Below are 19,176 nucleotides of genomic sequence, written 5' to 3' on the forward strand. Positions count from 1 at the left end.
GGTTAATAGGTCTCTGCAAATCAATCAGTTGTTGTATTGTTTCAGATTTATACTTATTGCAAGAAGCCATGGTTAAATAGAAGCAGGTGCTGCCATAGTTACCATATGATGGATTACAAAAAATATGTGACCTTCATTCACAGAGCTCTCTATTTGGTAGAAAGACAGTAATGAATATGAAGGTGAAAATGTTTTTCCATTCGTAGCTTATTCTGGGCATATGTGCTGAATTGAGGCTCTAATATCAAGGCATTAAACACCGTGCATGTGGTCTGTCTATTACAAGATTTAATTGTACCAGTTTTGAGGGAATACACTGGCTGGAAGGGGAAGTATTTTACATTTTCTCCCAAAAGTATCACAAAGCTATTTTCTCATATTAATTTAAAAACAAATACTGTGGGGGCTGGAAGCAGGGCTTTTTGAAACTTTGAAAAGTATTCAAGTGTGTATGACAACAACCCAGAGCCACATCTTTATATTCATTGGCAGGGCGATTGTCCAAGTAGAACCATAGAACAGCCTAGCACGCAGGTAGATTTGTTACCGCTGTGCTTTTTCTGACTACATCTTCACTGTGCATATTACTGGCGTTTTCCATCTCAAACACTTTTAAAATAGAACTATAATATCGAACTTGTTGTAATACTGATGAGAAAGTGATCATGTGCCACTGGCTTGTCAGTCTTTTCCACTTTAAAACAGAGTAAGTTTCTCTGTCAAAGGCAGGTAGGTGAAATAAAAATTTGAAGCAGTTATTACATTCATTAAATAAGATATTTTACCTATTACTGAGAAGACTTTTATATCAAATGTGAAAATCATCCATTAGGGGAAAATTCCATTAGTATGTTAGAATTAAATATTTTTTTCTATTATGTTAGCATACTGATTTTAAATAATACATGTATACATTCAAACTCCTGTAATGTGGTACAAGCCAGATTTCACTCCCTACATACACTGAGCTCAAATCTATTCTATTAAAATTAGAAAATCTTTCAAATAGAGAGATCAGTAGGAGCACTGTGCTCCACTCTGGTGAAATTTTATTGCTTTTTAGAAGCTCCTCCTATGGCTGTGACTCACAAGACAGTGAATCCACTTTTAGATTGCTTGTCCTGATACTAAGTGTGCTGAAGCTATGTTAGAAAACACTAAAACACAAAAGCAATCTGCTGATTCAGAATCATTGGGGGTTTTAAACAAAAATAAAGTCACAGTGAACTTTGCTTGGATTAAGTAGTCTGTCCTCCCATGCGACTGGAAAGTAAAATAAAAACATAAGAATGTCATAGACACTTAATAATGAGTTTTGGCTGATTGGATGGAAACACCTATTGCTTTTTCTGTCTCAAATTTATGATAGAAAGTGATCCAGAGTGATTGTGAAATGGGAGAGTAAGACCTGGAGACACCCAGAATTAGGATATGCAGTTTTTTCCATAAGTTTCAGAGCTGAATATAGCAAATGCTAATTAAATATGCCTCTGCTTTGCAAGATTTTTTTATCAGCCCTGTTTCCATTTTAAGCAGATGTTTTCCAGTGCATTTGTCTATGTCTTTGTTTCTTTGATCAGGCATATGAACCTTTAAATTGAATTTCTGCATTTGTGGGTTTCATTTTAACAGTTTCCTATTAATTAGATCAAATTAAATGAAATCTCATGGCTAGTGTCCCAACATGAAGACAAAGAACTAGTGTAACTCCATACAATGAAATGAAAGTCATTATTTAATTGCCAAGACATTAGTTGTTTAGACATAGTGATTAATTCATTTGGCATTTACATAGATGAAAATGGTAATTCTGTAATTAATTAGAGAGAGGCATATTGCCTTAAATGAATCAAGCCTCAATCTGTAAATCTCAATGAACACAGGCTTAAATTAAATGGAAATATTTAAAATTTCTCTTATTTAATATTTTCTGATAAAGAAGGTGACTTTTGCTCAACAGGCAACTTTTGCTCATGAAAATATTACTCCAATACTAACTCAGGATTTCTATTCAAGCACCAATGATTTATTTAAATTAATTTCCATACATAAGAATATTGATGTGTAAAATGACTTATAAAAAGGAGGAAGTAAGGCTTGGCACTATTTATTTGGAAGTCAGTTTTTGTACCAACTATAAAGCTTAGTTAGACCAAAAACTATGAAATTAATTTTTGAAGTCCCTGTCTTTGATCACAAATTTTATTCTTTTCTTTCATCCCACCTCATAGAAACTACTTCAACTTGGTGGCCAAACTGTTAATATTTCACACTTTTTATATGACTAGTGATGCAGAATGTTAAATACTAAAAATATTTTTGAAAATATTCTTATCAAATTACGCTATTTTTTTTTTTAATGGCCAAGGAGTTCCATAAATCTGGGACGAAGAAAAATAACATCCTGTAGTAAATTTGAACCTTCCACAATCATGGCTAATTCTATGGAGTGAGATATTAGAATATTATACCTAGAATACTTGAATATCCTCTAAACATTAATTATCTGGTACTAAAATATTTTCCTTTTTTCCATCATGCATATTTACACACACATGGATAGGAAACCAGTATAATTTGTACTTCAAACACACATTTGTACCATCATAGCTAAGAATATGGTTCAACACCTGTGTAGCATCCAAAAATTTCTTGAAGGTCTACATCTTTATCTTGATTATAAACAAGTAACTAGTAGACTACTGAATTCTGATTGAATTTGAAATTCAGGCAGAACATCAGCCAAAAATTTATTTTAGAAGGTACCTATTCCCAGAAAGTGAACTTGGATACAAATGTCTTCAGTGGTTTGTTAGGCTTATGTGCTGCTTACAACCTGGTTAAATTTCTATAGTAAAGCAAAAGCAAGATGGAAGGGAAGGTTTTGTCATTATTGTGTTACAGGAAAGACTACTTGCCTTCTGCAAGTATTCTTAGAACTACAAGATTTCATCTTTAAATGGAAAATTAGAATTGGATCAAAGACAACCTAGAAAAAAAGAGAAAATAAAAAAAAAACTTGAGGGATCATGCAGCTGTAGGAATTAAAGCATAGCTGAGCTTAAGCAAGATCTCAAGCTCTATGTCTTCAAACACTCAGATGTGAAACCAGATCAGAAAAGTATCTGGTGTGATTAAACCTATATCTTATCTCAAAGCCCCTTACTTTGTGGTGAACTTAGAGCTTTGAGGTTAAAATCATGTGTAATGTCAACAACATAAACATTCGCATCCTGAGATGAAAATAGCTGTAGAAGATGTGATATTAGCTTGCAGCTATAAGGTGTCTTTATAGTCCCAGTGAACACGAATCTTTCATCTCACCCTTTGGTTTTTGTTTTATTTTTTTTATGGCAGCATTGCCTAAGGGCTTCAGTGTGTAGTGTTCTATTCTTTGATTATTTTGCCTTCTTTACTAATTGTGATTTTTGAATCACAGTACCCATATTCTAGAGGGGTTCAGAAAAGAGCTAGAATTCATTCTAAGGGTGCACAGGCAGCAAAAGAATGTCTGACATTTTCTTGATCCCAATTTGTCCCTCATCGTTCTTCTCATATCTGCTGTCCTTCCTAGGTGAAACCCAGGAAAGTGCCTGGCTCTTGCAGGAAATTGTTTAGAAAGTAACAATAAAGTTTTCTTGTACCTTCACTGGGTGTGCAGGGATAAGAATAATAACCCTCTCAATAATTTCCTTTGCTTAACCATGAAGCCTAAGGTAAGACATTCTCCGTATTGTAGACAGTCTTTACTTTGTTCATTAAATAAATACCAAATGTGGAGAAACAAAGTATAAGTACAATTCCATACTGAACAAGAAAAGCTTTTAGATACAAATCACAATTAGGTAGAAAGAATAGTCTGTGAAAGAACGGTCATTGGACCATGGTTCATAAATGACTCAGAGGTCTCAAACTCTTCACACAGGTATAGTGACCTCTAATGACCTTTTTGCAATGATAACCACTGCAAATCCATACTTATTTCATGTTTGGCAGTAGGACCAACTGATTAGCCAACTGATTTATCTACTGTTCATGTCACTGCTGAGCAGCTGAAGAAGTAGGCTGCTCATTTGTTCCATGACAGACTACAGGGATAGAATGTGTCTTCCCTTCTTGGATTACAGAAGTAGCTAAGCTCAAATTGCTGAGTCTTGGTTCTGTATTCATTTAATCTCCTTTTGTATGAGACAAAACCCTTTACGCTGCCATTTATTTTAGGACTATTTTCTTCTTTTCCACCAACTGTTCCTTTTTTTATAGAATCATAGAAGAGATCAGATCAAAATTGACCCCCTAGTGTCCCTTGCAATGAGTAGGGACACCTTCAGCTACATCAGGTTGCCCAGGGCTCCGTCAAACCAGATCTTGAATGTTTCCAGGGACTGGTTATCTACACCTCTCCGGGCAACCTTTTCCAGTCTTTCTCCCACCTCATCATGAAAAATTTCTTCTTATGTACAGTACTAGCCTCTCCTCTTTTGGTTTAAAGTTGTTGCACATTGTCCTATCATTACAGGGCCCATTAAAAATGTGTTCCTACCTTTCTTCTAAGTTTACTTTAAGTATTGGAAGGATGTTCCAAGTGGAAGATTGGTGGTACAGGACTCATAAAGGGAATGTTACTGCATTGTAAACATATGAAAATTGAGCTAATTTCATTTAGCATAGATATTTCACAATTCATACTACCAGTCTGCATTTGAGTATGAATCTCCTTATATTCTATATTTCAAGATATAAATCAAAGTGTTTCCACAGTAAAGATAAACCCATAAGTTGTAGTGCTTTATAATTGTCCATAAATAAAAGTCCATCTATGAGCTTGGAACATGTCAAGCAGCACTTTGAATATACATATATTTCTGTGTATCAATAATCCTTATCAAGGCGAATCCTCACCCTACATTTTAAGGTTTTAAACTATACCCCACTCTCAAAGGGATATTTTTGTCTGATCCTTGTAGCAAAGACCCCACCTTACTGTGTTCCCTTCCACAGTTCTACTGCTAAAAGGCAGCTTAGGTTTCCACTCTCAATAAAAACAGTAAATAAAACTTTCTTATAAAAAAACAATTTGTTTTTTCTGACTATTCATGGAAGAAGCTGTGAAATCTTGATTTAAAAGGTCAATTGCTCTTCATGTACCACTTTTGCAAAGTTCATAAACAATCCTATAATCATATCCAAGCAACTATGTGAAGAGCACTGCAAAGGGTCTGAGTTCAAACACTCAAAAATAAGGGAAAAAAATTATGTATGAGTTTATAGACGTAATATCAGTTCAACAGGAATTCAAGTGCGATAGGAGCATGAGTCAAACAGAGTTCTGAGTACTTTTCTGCAATTTTCATCAAAGTGAGCATGCTTAAAACACCAAAAATCTTTGAACCACAGGAGCTATGTTTTCTTACTAGTGAAGTAAAATTAAGGGCCATTTTTTAAATGGACAAAACTTGGCAGCTGAAAGGTGAAACTATAAACGGGTTATCCTCATTCACTGTGTCCTTGGAAGGCTCATCCTTCCCTTCAGGTTGGCTCTTAGTTCAGCAATCTTTCATGAGGTTTCAATAAACCTGTATTTAGTCCTCTCTGTATCCCTAGGAAAAAAAAAAATCTTTCTTTTCATTGCCTCTGATCCCTGACTGTGTCTTTTCCCAGACCTCTGAAGACTGGCAAAGAGAGATGCCAACACAGTGAACTGCAAAATGATGGGCAAGACTTGTGCCATCTGTCACTACCTGCTCTAAAGACACATTCACACTACTGCCTTTAGATACTTAGCTTAGCCTTTCCAGGTCCCTGAGAAGTAGTTACCTGGTCTAATAGATTCAGAGTACACAAGTTATTAAAAATAGATTAAAATATTTTAAATTTCTGGAAAATAATTTTGTATGCAAAAGTGAGATGTGATTATACAGTAAGCAGTGAGGTCTCTGTTGATTCAGTACTCCTCTTTGTCATCCTGAGAAGTGAGCTTGCTACAGTACAACTATATAAAATTATAAAATGGGGAGTGTTTTCTGATTAGTCTACCTGTATAATTACAGGACACAACTGCATATCTGGCAGCAGGTTATCCCCAGCGAGTCAGTAACTTTTTCATCCTATTTTCTGTGTTCCCAGCTCCATGCCAACATCATTGATAATGCACTTCATAGGTAAGATTAGGGAAGAAGTGAGGTGTGGCAACATCTCAACATTGGTTAAGAGTACCATAACATACCATTTTGTGCAGAAAAGAAGAGTTAGGGAAGAAAGAATGAGAAGCAAGTAAGCTTGAAGAAAGCAAGTAGAATTCAGACAAACAAGGGAATTATGGCACTGAAGAAGTATCATGTTCTTGTCTCTATGCTGATGAGAGAAGATGCCAGTTTATTGAGACTTGGTATGAAGACAGTAAGCATGGACTTGTGCGCCATGTGAATGCTCTAATGCTTCTTTGACCTTCTCAAATAGGAAACAAGAGCCAGATTTTAGCATTAGAATTTCCCATTATAATTACAACAACAGATATCTTTGAATGATTGCACAGCTACCATGTCACCAGTCTGTAGGTGTGATCTAGCTGATGCCACACAAAAATTTACGTCTGCCTCTAGACCAATATGGACCAATATGAGATCTTCTTCAGTGTGGTGTGACATTGCAACCATGACAGTTTATATCTTGAAATTAGCAACTGATCACCTGTATCATGTGGGAGTACATGGTCTGACCAGTGGGATGTAATGATGTGTACCCAAATTTGCCATGATAAATAAATATAGGGGAGCATTAAGTGTCATCCATCAGAGAACCTGTGGCTGGTAGAAACAAGAGAAATCCAAGAGTCATCCAAATCCTTCAAATGACGTGGGCATTCAACACCACAAAATTAGCAGTTGCATATCCTCTCCAAGCACTTTCATGGGTTCTTGCTGGCTCCCTAGTCCTCTCTGGGGCATGTGACCACCACAAATTTCCGTCTATGCACAAGCAATAAATGCATTGAGAGACAGGATGTAGAGGTTGTGTGTGGGTAGTTTGTGCATAAAACAAAATAGACTTGGCCTGAGGACACCTTTTTTTTCCACATGGAGTGTTTCCCCCAAAGAGGTCTATGACCTTCTCACTGTGCATGGTGGGACACCTGATTCTAAAACAAGAGCCATCTTTGGGAGCAGCCTGGTGGAGTAGCACAGATAGAGTTACTGACTTTTTTTTTTTTTTTTCTTTTGTTCCATTATTTTTGTCACATATTTTATTGTACATAACTTATGTCACTGCAGGTATTCCATCTGTTATCTTCCATGCACAGCGATACAGCTGTAGATAGATATGTCAGTTTTAAACTGAAGAACGTCCTACTGAACTGTTATTTCAACCTGTAATCAAAACTTTTGAGCTGTGGCTGAAGTGCAAGATATTCCAGAGTAAACTAAAGCTTCTAAGGTTCAAACAACTCTAATCAATAAATTGTTTGTCAGTAAGAACTTTGTACCCTTTTCACCCTTAGTGGCAATGTGATTCTCTGGAGGGAACGTGTGTCTTTTTAACTGCCTTTTCGAGTTAATAGACTGCATTTCACCCTGTGACATGAGAATAAAATAAATCTTGTTTTACCTAGTTTTCCAGCCATGGTACCCATTCCCCCCCCAGAATGCAAAATGAACTCATCTGACCTGAAAAGTGGAGTCAATAAGATCCTAGTTCATTTTAGTCAAAATCCCATTTACCACACCTACAGTCTGGAAGTATTTTTGTGCTGAGCCAATGCTTTTAAACTGTCTCTCGGCTGAACTGATTGTCTCTCCTTCCTGCAAGATGTCTAGATCCACAGGTCAGGTTGGTTCTTTCACAAAATATAAGAAAATTAATGTAGATCTGTCAGATTTACAGCTTAGTTAGATAATATTTTTTAACTTTTTATAAAGGTTTAAACACTGCATGACCCTCTAGGTAGTATCATTAACCTGTGGGTCTACTATTAAAAGAAAAAACTAATTAGAGGGAGTTGTCCATTATTAGAGGAAAGGTAGTATCCAGCAAAGCTGTCTTCCAGAACAAGTTTTCCTCTGGAAATTTTGTATGTGCTGCAGAAACAGCACAGCCTTTGTTCTGCACTGCCATTTATAATCAAGGCTTCTGAAACCTCAGCTTGCACCAATATCTTAAAAAACAACAAGGTGGCGTTGGTAGAGGTCTGGCCTTTTGAGCTCACCCCTTGTTGAGGAAGGATGCAGTCAGCAAGTGTGTTGAATGTAAATGATGTAGAAATCTAGAGCTGTATCACAGAAATAGGTTAGACATGCATCATGGAACTATAGATAGAAGGTTGTTTATCAGGTGTGCTTTCACTCCACACATTTTTTGCGAAGTCTGTTCTATCCTACAGATTTCTCCACTGAAAAGCTCCTCAAGGTGTGAAGCAGTATGGAGTAATGGAGAGATGAGATAGCTTTTTGCCTCTCTCCTTTACTTTCTTTCTGGATGTAGCAACAGATTATTTAGATCTTTCACATTAGGTCTTATTGTCAGTGAAGATGATAGAAAAATGAAGTGCTGGAATTTCCAAGGGTGAACTCAGAAATATAGCAGAACTAAGCAAATAAGTAACGACTGCCCCATATTGGTCATGGCATGGTGATCTCTGATTTGAATAACCAGAGAGCCAGCAGGGACAGCTTACTACAAAGCAGGACCAATTATTCTATTCTGTCACATCTCTTGCTATACTAATACATGTCATTTTTATTGTGTACAATCTACCAAGCTTATAAATGCTCAAAATTCTCTAAACATCTCAGCAAATGTATTTTAGGAGATAATCTATGTACAAATTATTCTTTTGCCATTTTCAGAAGTCACTTTTGTACTGAAAAATTATTTTACTGTGTCGCCTCTAGATCATGTATCTTTCATGAAAACAATGTGTTGAACTCATTTGTAGTCTAGCTGAGAGTCTTATGGTTATTAGACAGGGAGAAAATGGGGGCTATTTCACAACAGCGATGGTTGGAAGGCCAGCAGTTCTGCAGAGCACTGAATCTTATATTGACAGCTCTAAATAACTAGTGAAGAACTTGTAGCTATTGATCCAAGCACAACATGCATTATGCTGATGGAATCTCCTCTCCAAAGAGTTTCTAACTGGACTAACATGCCGTAAGGGCAGCCTTTGCACACTCTTCCAGGGGCAGCGTAATGATGAAAGCAATCAGTCTTCATCTTCCAGAGTCCAGCAGTACCTACCATATGATAGAAATATGATTGGAATGTCTCCAGTTGATAATGGAGTTAGTTGGATTTGCAGGTAAGGCAGACATTGCCACATTCATCTGTCCTGTCTTTGTACTACAGCTGAGATCAGATGTATCAGATGGTTGAAACCACAGTCTTGCAAAATTCATTCAAATGTAACAAATTAACAGAATGCTACATTAATAGCATTTATCAGTAGACCTTTAAAACTATCTCAGTCCTCCCATACCATGACCATATAAATCTCTTTATCCTGTCTATTTTTGAAAATGTCAGGAAAGAATATGCTTTTTTTGGTGTGTTTTGATGCATTATATGAATGAGACACAGAAAGCTCTTATCCTTTTCAAACTTTTATGCTGGCTATTTTCCAAGGATTTGCAACCCTTTTGCTGATTTGATTCTCACCAGTCAGCTTCCTTCTGAAGCATCTAGCCATCAGTTTGACTGCTGGTCCTTTACCTCTGTGCTTGTGATTAGGGCATTCAGCTCCCAGTGGCACTTCAGTACTGACTGTCTATGTATGCCAGGGAGAGAGCAGTACAAAGTAGAAAACACCTCCATCAGCGGGGGGTCTTAAACAATGCATATTAATTAACTGCAAACTGGAATGGTTTGGGGTTGTGGGTTGGTTTTTTTTTTGGGGGGGGGGGTGGGGGGGAGGAAACTGCCTGCTGTTCTTTATTTTTCCTGAGAGCAAGAGTTTAACACAAAAGAACAATCATTTATTCTCTTCCATCCAGCCCTTCTATTCTATTCTTTCATTTAAGAAAAGAATTTTTCAGAGAGGTGGGAAATATTCAATTTCATTGCTGTGTTACATAAAAGTACCACTTGTAGTTAATATTCTAGTAGTGCTGCAGAATCAACACTGGAAAGCAGGTTCCATCTGACCGGACATCATCACATGGCTTACAACACTAGTGCTTCAGCTAGATGACTTTCATGTGATGAGCATATGAAAACTTCCCATGTAAGCATCTAATTAGCAGTCTTCAATTTACAGGAATATAATTTGAATGAAATTTAAGTTTCTGCTCTTCATATTATATTGCTGAAGTAAATGTTAACTCTTCAAGCATGGCATAGTTTGGCTGTTTTGAGATGTGTTTTTATGTAGTATGAGCCATAATAGAATCATGTAGTTGAATGAAATTATGTTATTTTACACTGGCTGAAGATCTGCCTCCTTGAGCACCTGGTCTATTTGAATTTTACCTCTTGCATATAAGGTCTACCTCTGAGTATTAATGTTACTTTTCTAACTAACAAGTGAAACATGGAAATATGTTAGACTAACTAAAGTTTCCTGTGTATTTTTCTTTTCCTGGGGGGATCATACAGTCCTTGCAGAAGTTATTATTTCTAAAGCTTCTGAGTAAAAGAGAGTAAGTTAATAATTCATTGCTGTCACTTAGAAACAGGGAGAAAATTATTGTGATAAAGCTTTTCCTGAAAAGAAGGAACCGTTCTGCAGAAGAAGAAAATTTCTGACATTGAAATAGTGTGCAAAAAAAGAGGAACACATTTAATTATTAAAAATATTTAAATATTAAAATATATATAAAATTTAAATGGGTCAAAAGTATGATATGGATTTTAAAAATATGAAAGAACATTTAAATAATTTTAGAGTATTTTCAGCATGTTTGGAGAAAAATTGTTCTAAACCAATTGTATTTTATAAGAGCTTTTAAAGGAAGTCTTGGACTTCAATGCAGGGCAGAAAAGACCTTAAATGGCTTTTCCTAACAATTTCTTGAACATGTGTTTCTAGAACACTTATCCTCATATGTCTTCTTAGTAATACTCCTAGTTCTTTCTTTGCACAAGATGAAACACATTTGAGGGTAAAATATTTGAGCAGCATGACAAAGTACCAATTAGTAAAGTGATATTAAATTTTCAATAGGTACCAACACTTCCTTGAGCATACCAGTAAAAATGTAGAATAACTTAAGTATCTGCTTGTTGTATAATTTCTCTAGCTAATAGATTGCTGATCTGAATTTCTGTTACATTTACAGTTAGGCTCTATTTCAGTTTATTACCTCAGTTAGCTGCTTATTACCTTAGAAATTTAATTTTTAGCACCTTTCTATCATCCTTGACATTGGTGCTATTATTAGATTCTTTAAAGCAAACTATGTGCTTAAGTTCTGGGTTGAATAAAGACATTAATGCAAAGCATGATTTAAACTAATAATGACCAGCTGATTCATACAAAGAAAAAAGCACTCCCAAAGGCACCTCCAATTCTGACATATCCATGTCCATGCTTTACTGCATAGAAACACTGCAGAGATCATATTTATTTCCTGTGCTTAGAACAGAAGCTACATTTGTTAGCAAAAAATAACTTATAGTGTCATCCACATGAAATTATATTTACATACATGGACAACATTTGCACCAGGGAGAGCTATGTGTTTTCATGCACAAATGTTCCTGTGCAGCAAACAGCAAGGACAAATGAGACGCCTGGCTCTGGCTCTTTGAAAGAAACTGCCCTAAGACAGTTTGCATAGATTAGCTTAAATAGAGCCGGAAGTAGTTTGTGGGACATTAATAATAAGGCTTAGCATATTCCAATGACCTAGGATATCACACACAGGAATTGCACCATTATAAATGTTTGAAAACATGAAGTGAAGAAAATCCAAATTATTTCATGCTTTGCTAAGGGACTGTGCCAAATATAGATTTTTTTTTCTAATTAAGTCAAGAATATTAAAATAAAAATTACTCTGTCCAGGGTGATATTATTAAAAAATGTATATAAAGTAGATTGTCTTTTGCTTATCTAAGTGACTTTACTATAGCAATGACTCACATCTATTTTCTGTAACCATTAGAGGTTTGTGCATCTATTATGAAGGAGCAAGAGAAAGCAAAGAGGAATGAGATAGCCCAAAGCCATTCAGGGAGAAATAAAGGTTTCAACCATTTACAAATACTTGTTCTGATTCCTTGTAGTCTACATTAAAGGAAACTGACAGACCCCAAACCCAAACTAATGTCAAATGACAGATTGTTCAGATCAGAACACTGTGAGGGGCCACAGGCTAAATGAGTCAGTGCAGCTTCTCTCCATTTGCATGTTTAAAATTCTTATTTCCAACATGCAGACAAACCAATTTCATACTCCTGATTTTAGATCCAAATGAAAAATGCAGGGGATGATTTTCTAACCACCAATAACTTTCTTTTTAATTCCAGTTACTAGGTGTTAAAGTTTGTAAAGATTTTAACTAAATGTTATGCTTCCTGGATTGCTGTGGTTATATCTTCAATGTGCAATAAAAATTTGCTTTGGTTTGAAAGTCAAAAGTTAATACCAAAACAACTAATTGAAAACAGAGAAAGATAATAGTAGCTACAGCCTAACTAAACTACCCATTACTAATTCTTCCTCCCCACCAAAAATGGCCACACATCTGACTTCTATTTTTTCTTACACTGTAATTGTTATTTAAAGAATATTCAGCTCCTAGTATAAGCTGTCTGACTGACATTAATTTATATTAAGATCCAGACGCTCTGTCCCTGTCTGTGTAAGAAGTCCTCAGTAAAATCCCAAATTGCTGTGTAGCAATTCTAATGTTTGCTGCCTCAACTGCTCAGCCACTTCAGCATCCAGAAACAATTTCTACCACAGCATCAAGACATCTGCTTGTGAGAATCTGCTATGAATGATGCAAGAGAATGAAAATTAACGTTTCCATTTTTCATTATCTAAATCTTGATGGAAGTCTCTGCTCACTGATCTAACGTGATATGGAGAACAAATGCACATCCTGGCCCCAATGGGTCAAGGTAAAACTGTCCCTGGTGATAAAGAAGGCTGAATTTTTCCAGCATCAATTTCCAACATACGATAGTATGTCCTCTACCAGATGTAAATAGTATCTGAGAATTTCTATGGTGGGTGATATCAGATGTTAATGAACTAATGTTTTTTCGGTAATATAGTGGAACATTAAATGTATCTGCACTACTAATACATTTCATTTACACTTAAGAATTAATCAAAGGAAAAATTATATGGCAGGCAGAATAGATCTCCTTTTTTATACTAAAGCAATGATGTCTGTATGTCCCATGTCTTACTCCTTCCCCTCAACATAAGGCCTAAGCTTATGGTCACTCTCAAAAGGTTTCTGTAAACAGAGCAGCAGGAAGGAAAAAAAATTGCTACCTTTTAATCAAAATACTGTAAAAAAAAAAAAAGAAAAACTTCCCATATGAACAACTCTTACATATCATATCCTACTCCCACTGTCTAAATCTCATGAAACCTAAAGAAAGCTGATCTTTGTCATTCACCTTTGTGGGGACCTTACACTCTGTTCACCTCCATCAGCATGTTCCTTACCCTTCTGTCAGTCAGAAGATTAAGAGAAGGCATTTCAGACTGCCAAACAAAGGATGCCCAAACACCATCCATAAGAAAAGATCCAGTATTTCTTATGAGCCTGATTTCCATCCATCAGCTTCTTAGCAAACACTTGGTCTCAGAGAACACCTTTCTTTTCATGTCAACATATCATATGCAAACAGCATGGAATTTCACCCTTCCAGATAAAGCACCACATTCTTTATCAAAGACTTACTCTCTCTGGTGCACAGACTTCATTGCTGAAAGAACAAAATTGACAAAATTCCCAGTCTGAGTGAGCTACTGCATTTTTGTTTAAACAAATGTATTAAGTGTGTTTTCCAATCTAAAGTGTTACTGGTGAGTATAAACTTTGAATAGACTGCAATATCTTTACAGTTAAAATAATAGTTTGAAAATATTTTCTGAAAAGTACAGTTGCTGAGTATTTTGCAGCCTTCCAGTGTTAATCTAAGTCCAATCCTGAAGCTTTAGAGAGGAAAATTTACACTCTGATTCATATTTCTATGGCTTTGTAGCAGTTCTCAAACTAGTTTAGTGGATTGTGCTGTCATTAGCAAAACTGACATTTTAGAAATACTAGTAATACATATGCCCAAGTTTGCTGATGTTCTGGACAAGAAAACCCCAGTTGCTACAAGCTGGGCATCCAACAGCTGCACTACTTCTGATACAATCAGAGTGGAAAATTATAATATGCAGAGATGTAAGACAGACTTTGAAATCACATTCAATTTCAATTTAGCTCTTTTAATTATTAATTTTTTGGAGGGTTTCAGCTTCATTGGCAGTGAAGCTTGTGGCTAATTGATTTCCATGTCTGTGCTTTAAGCGCTTACAGCCTCTCACAGGTCCTCTGTCATGTTTGTCAGCCCACTGCAGGTGTCTCATGGCTATTTCTGCGTGAGCAGGTAGCATGGATCAGTAGGAAAAGCAAAACATTGATACTATCCACACTGTCCACTCTCCAAAGTTTCTCTTTGGAATAGCTCTAGCTCCATTCCACAGATGGATTCCCGTTTTTATCTGAAAAGCAATTGACTCCTCAAGCATCCCTTCTAGTTTAGTATTAACTGAAGTTCAGGTGCTCAGACAGCTTCATTTCAGAAACCAAGTCCACAGCAAGTGGGGACAATGAGGAAATCAATTTCCATGTCTTGCAGCAACTGGGATTCTGTCCCAGAAATTATGCCAGATCATGAAATGTACTTCTATCTTGGGAACTTAATCAAGATTTGAGGGTAAGATTCAGTTCCAGGTTGAGATCCAAAGTGTGGAGATCTGCAATGTGAATTAGACATCTGCACTTTTTTACCTTTTATAGAGGTTCAACTGACTGCTGACAAGATCCATGAATTAACATGTAAAATAGAAACTCATCTCACGCGCAGTTGTAATTTTACAAACAGCCTCCAGAACAAAAGGTTTTCTTTCCTCCCTGGTCATCATGTTGTTCTTTCCAAATGTCAGCTTGATTAACCTTTCTGAATACTAATGGTCAAAATTGCCCTTATTATATTTCCTCAGCACTTCATGTATTAATACTTCCATAAAGAGAGGTAGGTTGGTATCTGATATATTCTGGGGTTGCATTTTCCTTTACTGCATGGTTGTCTTAGTTCAGAGTCACAACTACTGCTTTTCTATGAATCTGATTCTCAATAGCTGTCTCAAAGAACCACTAATTCAAACAAATTTTAGCAGTCTTTTTGTATCCTGGTAATTTTGAAGAATAATATCATACTATAAAAACCAATTTCTCTCTCAAAAAAAAAAATTTTCTTCAACCGGTTTCTTAACAGTCCTTAATTTTCGTATTAACCCTGTTTAACCAGTCATGTGAATTTTGGCATGAAAATCATGCTTGAAACCCATGGAAGATTAAATTTGCACTTATTTTCACTAGAAATATTTCTTCTTATGAAATATTATAATAACTTAATCTCATTCAGTGTACTTAAGTTAACCCATGTTCAATTTTATCTCAAGTCCATTTGCTGTTATATCTTGATTCCTCTTTCCTAGCAATTACTGCTAAGATCTCTGTTTCAGTTGATCTCAAGAAAACTTTTTTTTTTTTTACATCAAGACATTAACTCTCATCTTTTCTTCATGTTATTAGACAGATGAAAACTCTTTTCTACAGAGACACTGATTTTGTGCTACTTATTTTCAGAAGCTTTTCATGGAAATATCCATCTCCTGTATGTTATTACAATAATTTTTCTTATACTTAAATACAATAATTTCCAAACTCTCACCTTGATCTCTCAACCATCTTTTCTCTATTTGTTCATCTATCACCATCTTTCCCCCAGTGTCTAGTTAGTTAATAATTTAGGGTTGCTTCTTTTCCTGAATTATCCTTGATTCTACCCCAGCCCTGTTTTCCTCTCTTTGCTTACCTTCTATTTATGAAGTGAAAAAAACTTTTAGCTATGAAACTTTTTTTGTTAAAATATGTAGACATGCTACACAGGTGGTCTCTCTGTGACTGAGAGATATTGGCAGGAAAGGAAGAGAAGTCTATGATCCTGCTGTGTGCAGCAAGTATTGTATGCATAAATAAAGCATTTCAGTTTCCATCATAACTAGGCCTCTGGCTTTTTTCCCAAACACACACACACAAAAAAAGAAGAACAGATGAGTGATGGTCACCTTAAAGAAAATATTAATTTCTGAGCCAAATAATTCACCAGCAAATGCATTTGCAATTCCTTTGATTGGGTGATTACTCTTTCTCTCATGGATAACAGGAGCTTTTAACTACAGAGAAATGTAGTTGACAATATCCATAAAATTCATTGTATAATCTTCCATATGCATCTAAATTTCTTTTCCTCCAAGGTCAGAATTCCAAAACTGTTTTATATCAGGACTTAAACTGTGTATAAGCTTCTATAATTTGCAAAGATTAAAGGAATATCCTGGGGTTTTTTCTGATTTTGTCAGTATATTGACGAGAACTACCACTGTTCTGCAAAAACTATTGCCATAAAAATTATGTCATCAGAGCTGTTGAAAACTGAGCATGTTGATAGATCTTTTTTAAAATTACACTGAGAGAAAATGAAAGAAGCTTGCATCCCTGTCAGTCTCTAAAGCAGTGTTTCTTCTAAGGTGTGACATACTATAACAAAGTTTCAAGCCTTCTTATTTCTTGGAAAAAAATCCAAACCCTCAAAACTCTAATAGTCATTTGCTTAATACAATAAGGTTTTCTATAAAATTATGCTTACACAAATATTGTAACTCAAATAGTGGTGTATATTTTTTAGAGCAGAATGGAAGATGCATCCTCAAGTTTTACTGGGGAACCCAAGAGTTGACATGTCCTTCCTCTGCCCAATTCACTTTGGAAACTATTATTTTCTTCTGCTGTCTGCTGAGAGCAGTGAGTGGTTTCACATCTGAAGTGAACAGCAACACATTTTTCACTGGAATGAAATTCTGTTTTCTCCACCATAATGTTTATGAACCTTGGATAATAAACCACCATTTCTCACAGAGTTAGAAAATAGGGAATATTATTCTTTTTTTGAAGAGGAAGGAAGGAAGTGGCAGAAGGAAGTGGCGGAAGGAAGGAAGGAAGTGGCGGAAGGAAGTGGCGGAAGTGGCGGAAGTGGCGGAAGTGGCGGAAGGAAGGAAGGAAGGAAGGAAGGAAGGAAGGAAGGAAGGAAGGAAGGAAGGAAGGAAGGAAGGAAGGAAGGAAGGAAAAGAAAGAATAATGCAGTCACGTATTAATGATTTAATTTGAGCACATTATTGAATTTTAAGCCTATGTGAATCACTTCTAGTATAAATCAAAGGTAACAGCTGTGAAGTTAACACATACAGTCTATAAATGTAATTCCTTCCCCCTTTTGCTGCTGAGGAGCCTAACCCAGTCCTGTCAAAAGTGCCATACTCCTGATTAAATCCTTCTCAAGAGTAAAATACAACATTGTGCCCTCCATGATTTCTAATCATAGACTCCACAGAGGATTCCCAGCACAAGGAGTGTCAGTCTGTACTGTATCGTCCAGAAAGTCCCCCTCTCTGGACAGGTATACGTAAAAATTCAACCATCCCTGGGAAAGAGCCACCCACCTACTTATTTAGATTCTCTAACACAGGGGTCTTACCTTAGTTTTCAAATACAGGAGAGGGAAGCATCCCATGTCCTCTCCCACTTCTATGGCATACCTGAAAGCATTTGCTGAGGATTATCTGCTTCCAGTGTCCATGCTCCCAGCCTACATCTCCCAAGACCTTTGAGAGAGTCGTAACCACTACTTAACCTGGGACAAGATGCACAACACCTGCAAGCAGGGCTTGGATTAAATATCATCTAAGAGTTGTCATATTCCTTTTAGGCTCCTAGTGCTCTGTCAGAAAAAAGAGCCATGATTATTTACTGCTCTTCCAGACTGAAACTCCAAGATAGAATAAATTCAGGGTCTTTGTCATTTTAGAAGGGCAAAAAGAGTGTTGATTTACACGCTGCTTCATGGGCTTTATGATTAATATCGTGCAAGCAAAACCAGAATTTGAAACTCCTAAATGTGAGCAGGTGAACATTTCTCATGAATATGCTTGAGTGGGGTTACTTACCAAGAGGTATAGCAGAGCTGCAATTATAGACTCAAGAAAAAAAAAATAAAAGGCCATCTACAAAAAGCAAAGATTATTTAAGTCCCTTTGCTACACTATGCTGTGATGCCATAAATCCTGTTTTGACCAGATACAATTATAGGGTTCTTTTCCTGTCTTTTGAATTTTGCTTCCTGTTCTTCTCAGATCTGATTTCTAAGGTCTTTTTTTTTTCTAGATGGAATAGCCTGTGCCTGATATTGAAATGTGACTTGACAAAAATATAGTGGTGAAACTTTGAAAACAAATTATGAAGGATTACCTTTTATACTGTTCTACAAAAGTTTCATTACAATTTACCCCTAATAAGTGTCAAAGGATACTAATCCACTGATACTTCTGTGAAAATTTTGCATTAAGGAAGGACTAGTAAAACGGATTTATTAAAACCTTTTTGAAACAGAAGATAATTCAGTTATCATCTTCATCATCCCTTGCTAAAGAGGCAGCAGTCCTTAATCCTATTTATTATCTCTGAAAGACATCACCATGGAATTTGGCTGGTAAGATGGGAGAGATATTTATGTTTATGGATTTATGCTTTCCAGGATAACTATCCTTCCACATGGGAGTCTGCGAATCCTGAACGCTTCCAAGTCTGATGAAGGGAGGTATTTATGTCAAGGTGTAAATGTATTTGGATCTGCAGAAATCATTGCATCAGTATCTGTTAAAGGTATGAAAAAATGCTTTTATATTAATGATGATTTATTTTGACTAATATTTAAATATTACTTAGAATCCCCAGCCAATCATAAAGCAGCATTCTCCAGGCAGAATAAAAAAACATTTCCAACAAGCTAAGGGGATTAAACTCCATCTGGTCAAACATTGAATCAGACTGCATACTCCAGCTGTTTCATTGTAGATGTGTCATAAGAATTAATATATATATTAAATCA

At 36.1% G+C, this 19,176-nt stretch overlaps 1 protein-coding gene across 7 annotated transcripts in view; it reads left to right on the forward strand.

Moving 5' to 3' along the window:
* Positions 1–19,176, forward strand: part of CNTN5 (contactin 5) — a 600,552-nt gene that overhangs the window by 519,231 nt on the left and 62,145 nt on the right. For all 7 annotated transcript variants that reach the window (XM_038141215.1, XM_038141204.1, XM_038141258.1 and 4 more), the window contains one exon: positions 18,823–18,950. In XM_038141215.1, the coding sequence (XP_037997143.1) occupies positions 18,823–18,950 (128 nt within the window). The remainder of the gene's footprint in view (positions 1–18,822; positions 18,951–19,176) is intronic.

This window comes from Motacilla alba, chromosome 1 (genome assembly GCF_015832195.1).
Source record: "Motacilla alba alba isolate MOTALB_02 chromosome 1, Motacilla_alba_V1.0_pri, whole genome shotgun sequence".
NCBI lineage: Eukaryota > Metazoa > Chordata > Aves > Passeriformes > Motacillidae > Motacilla > Motacilla alba.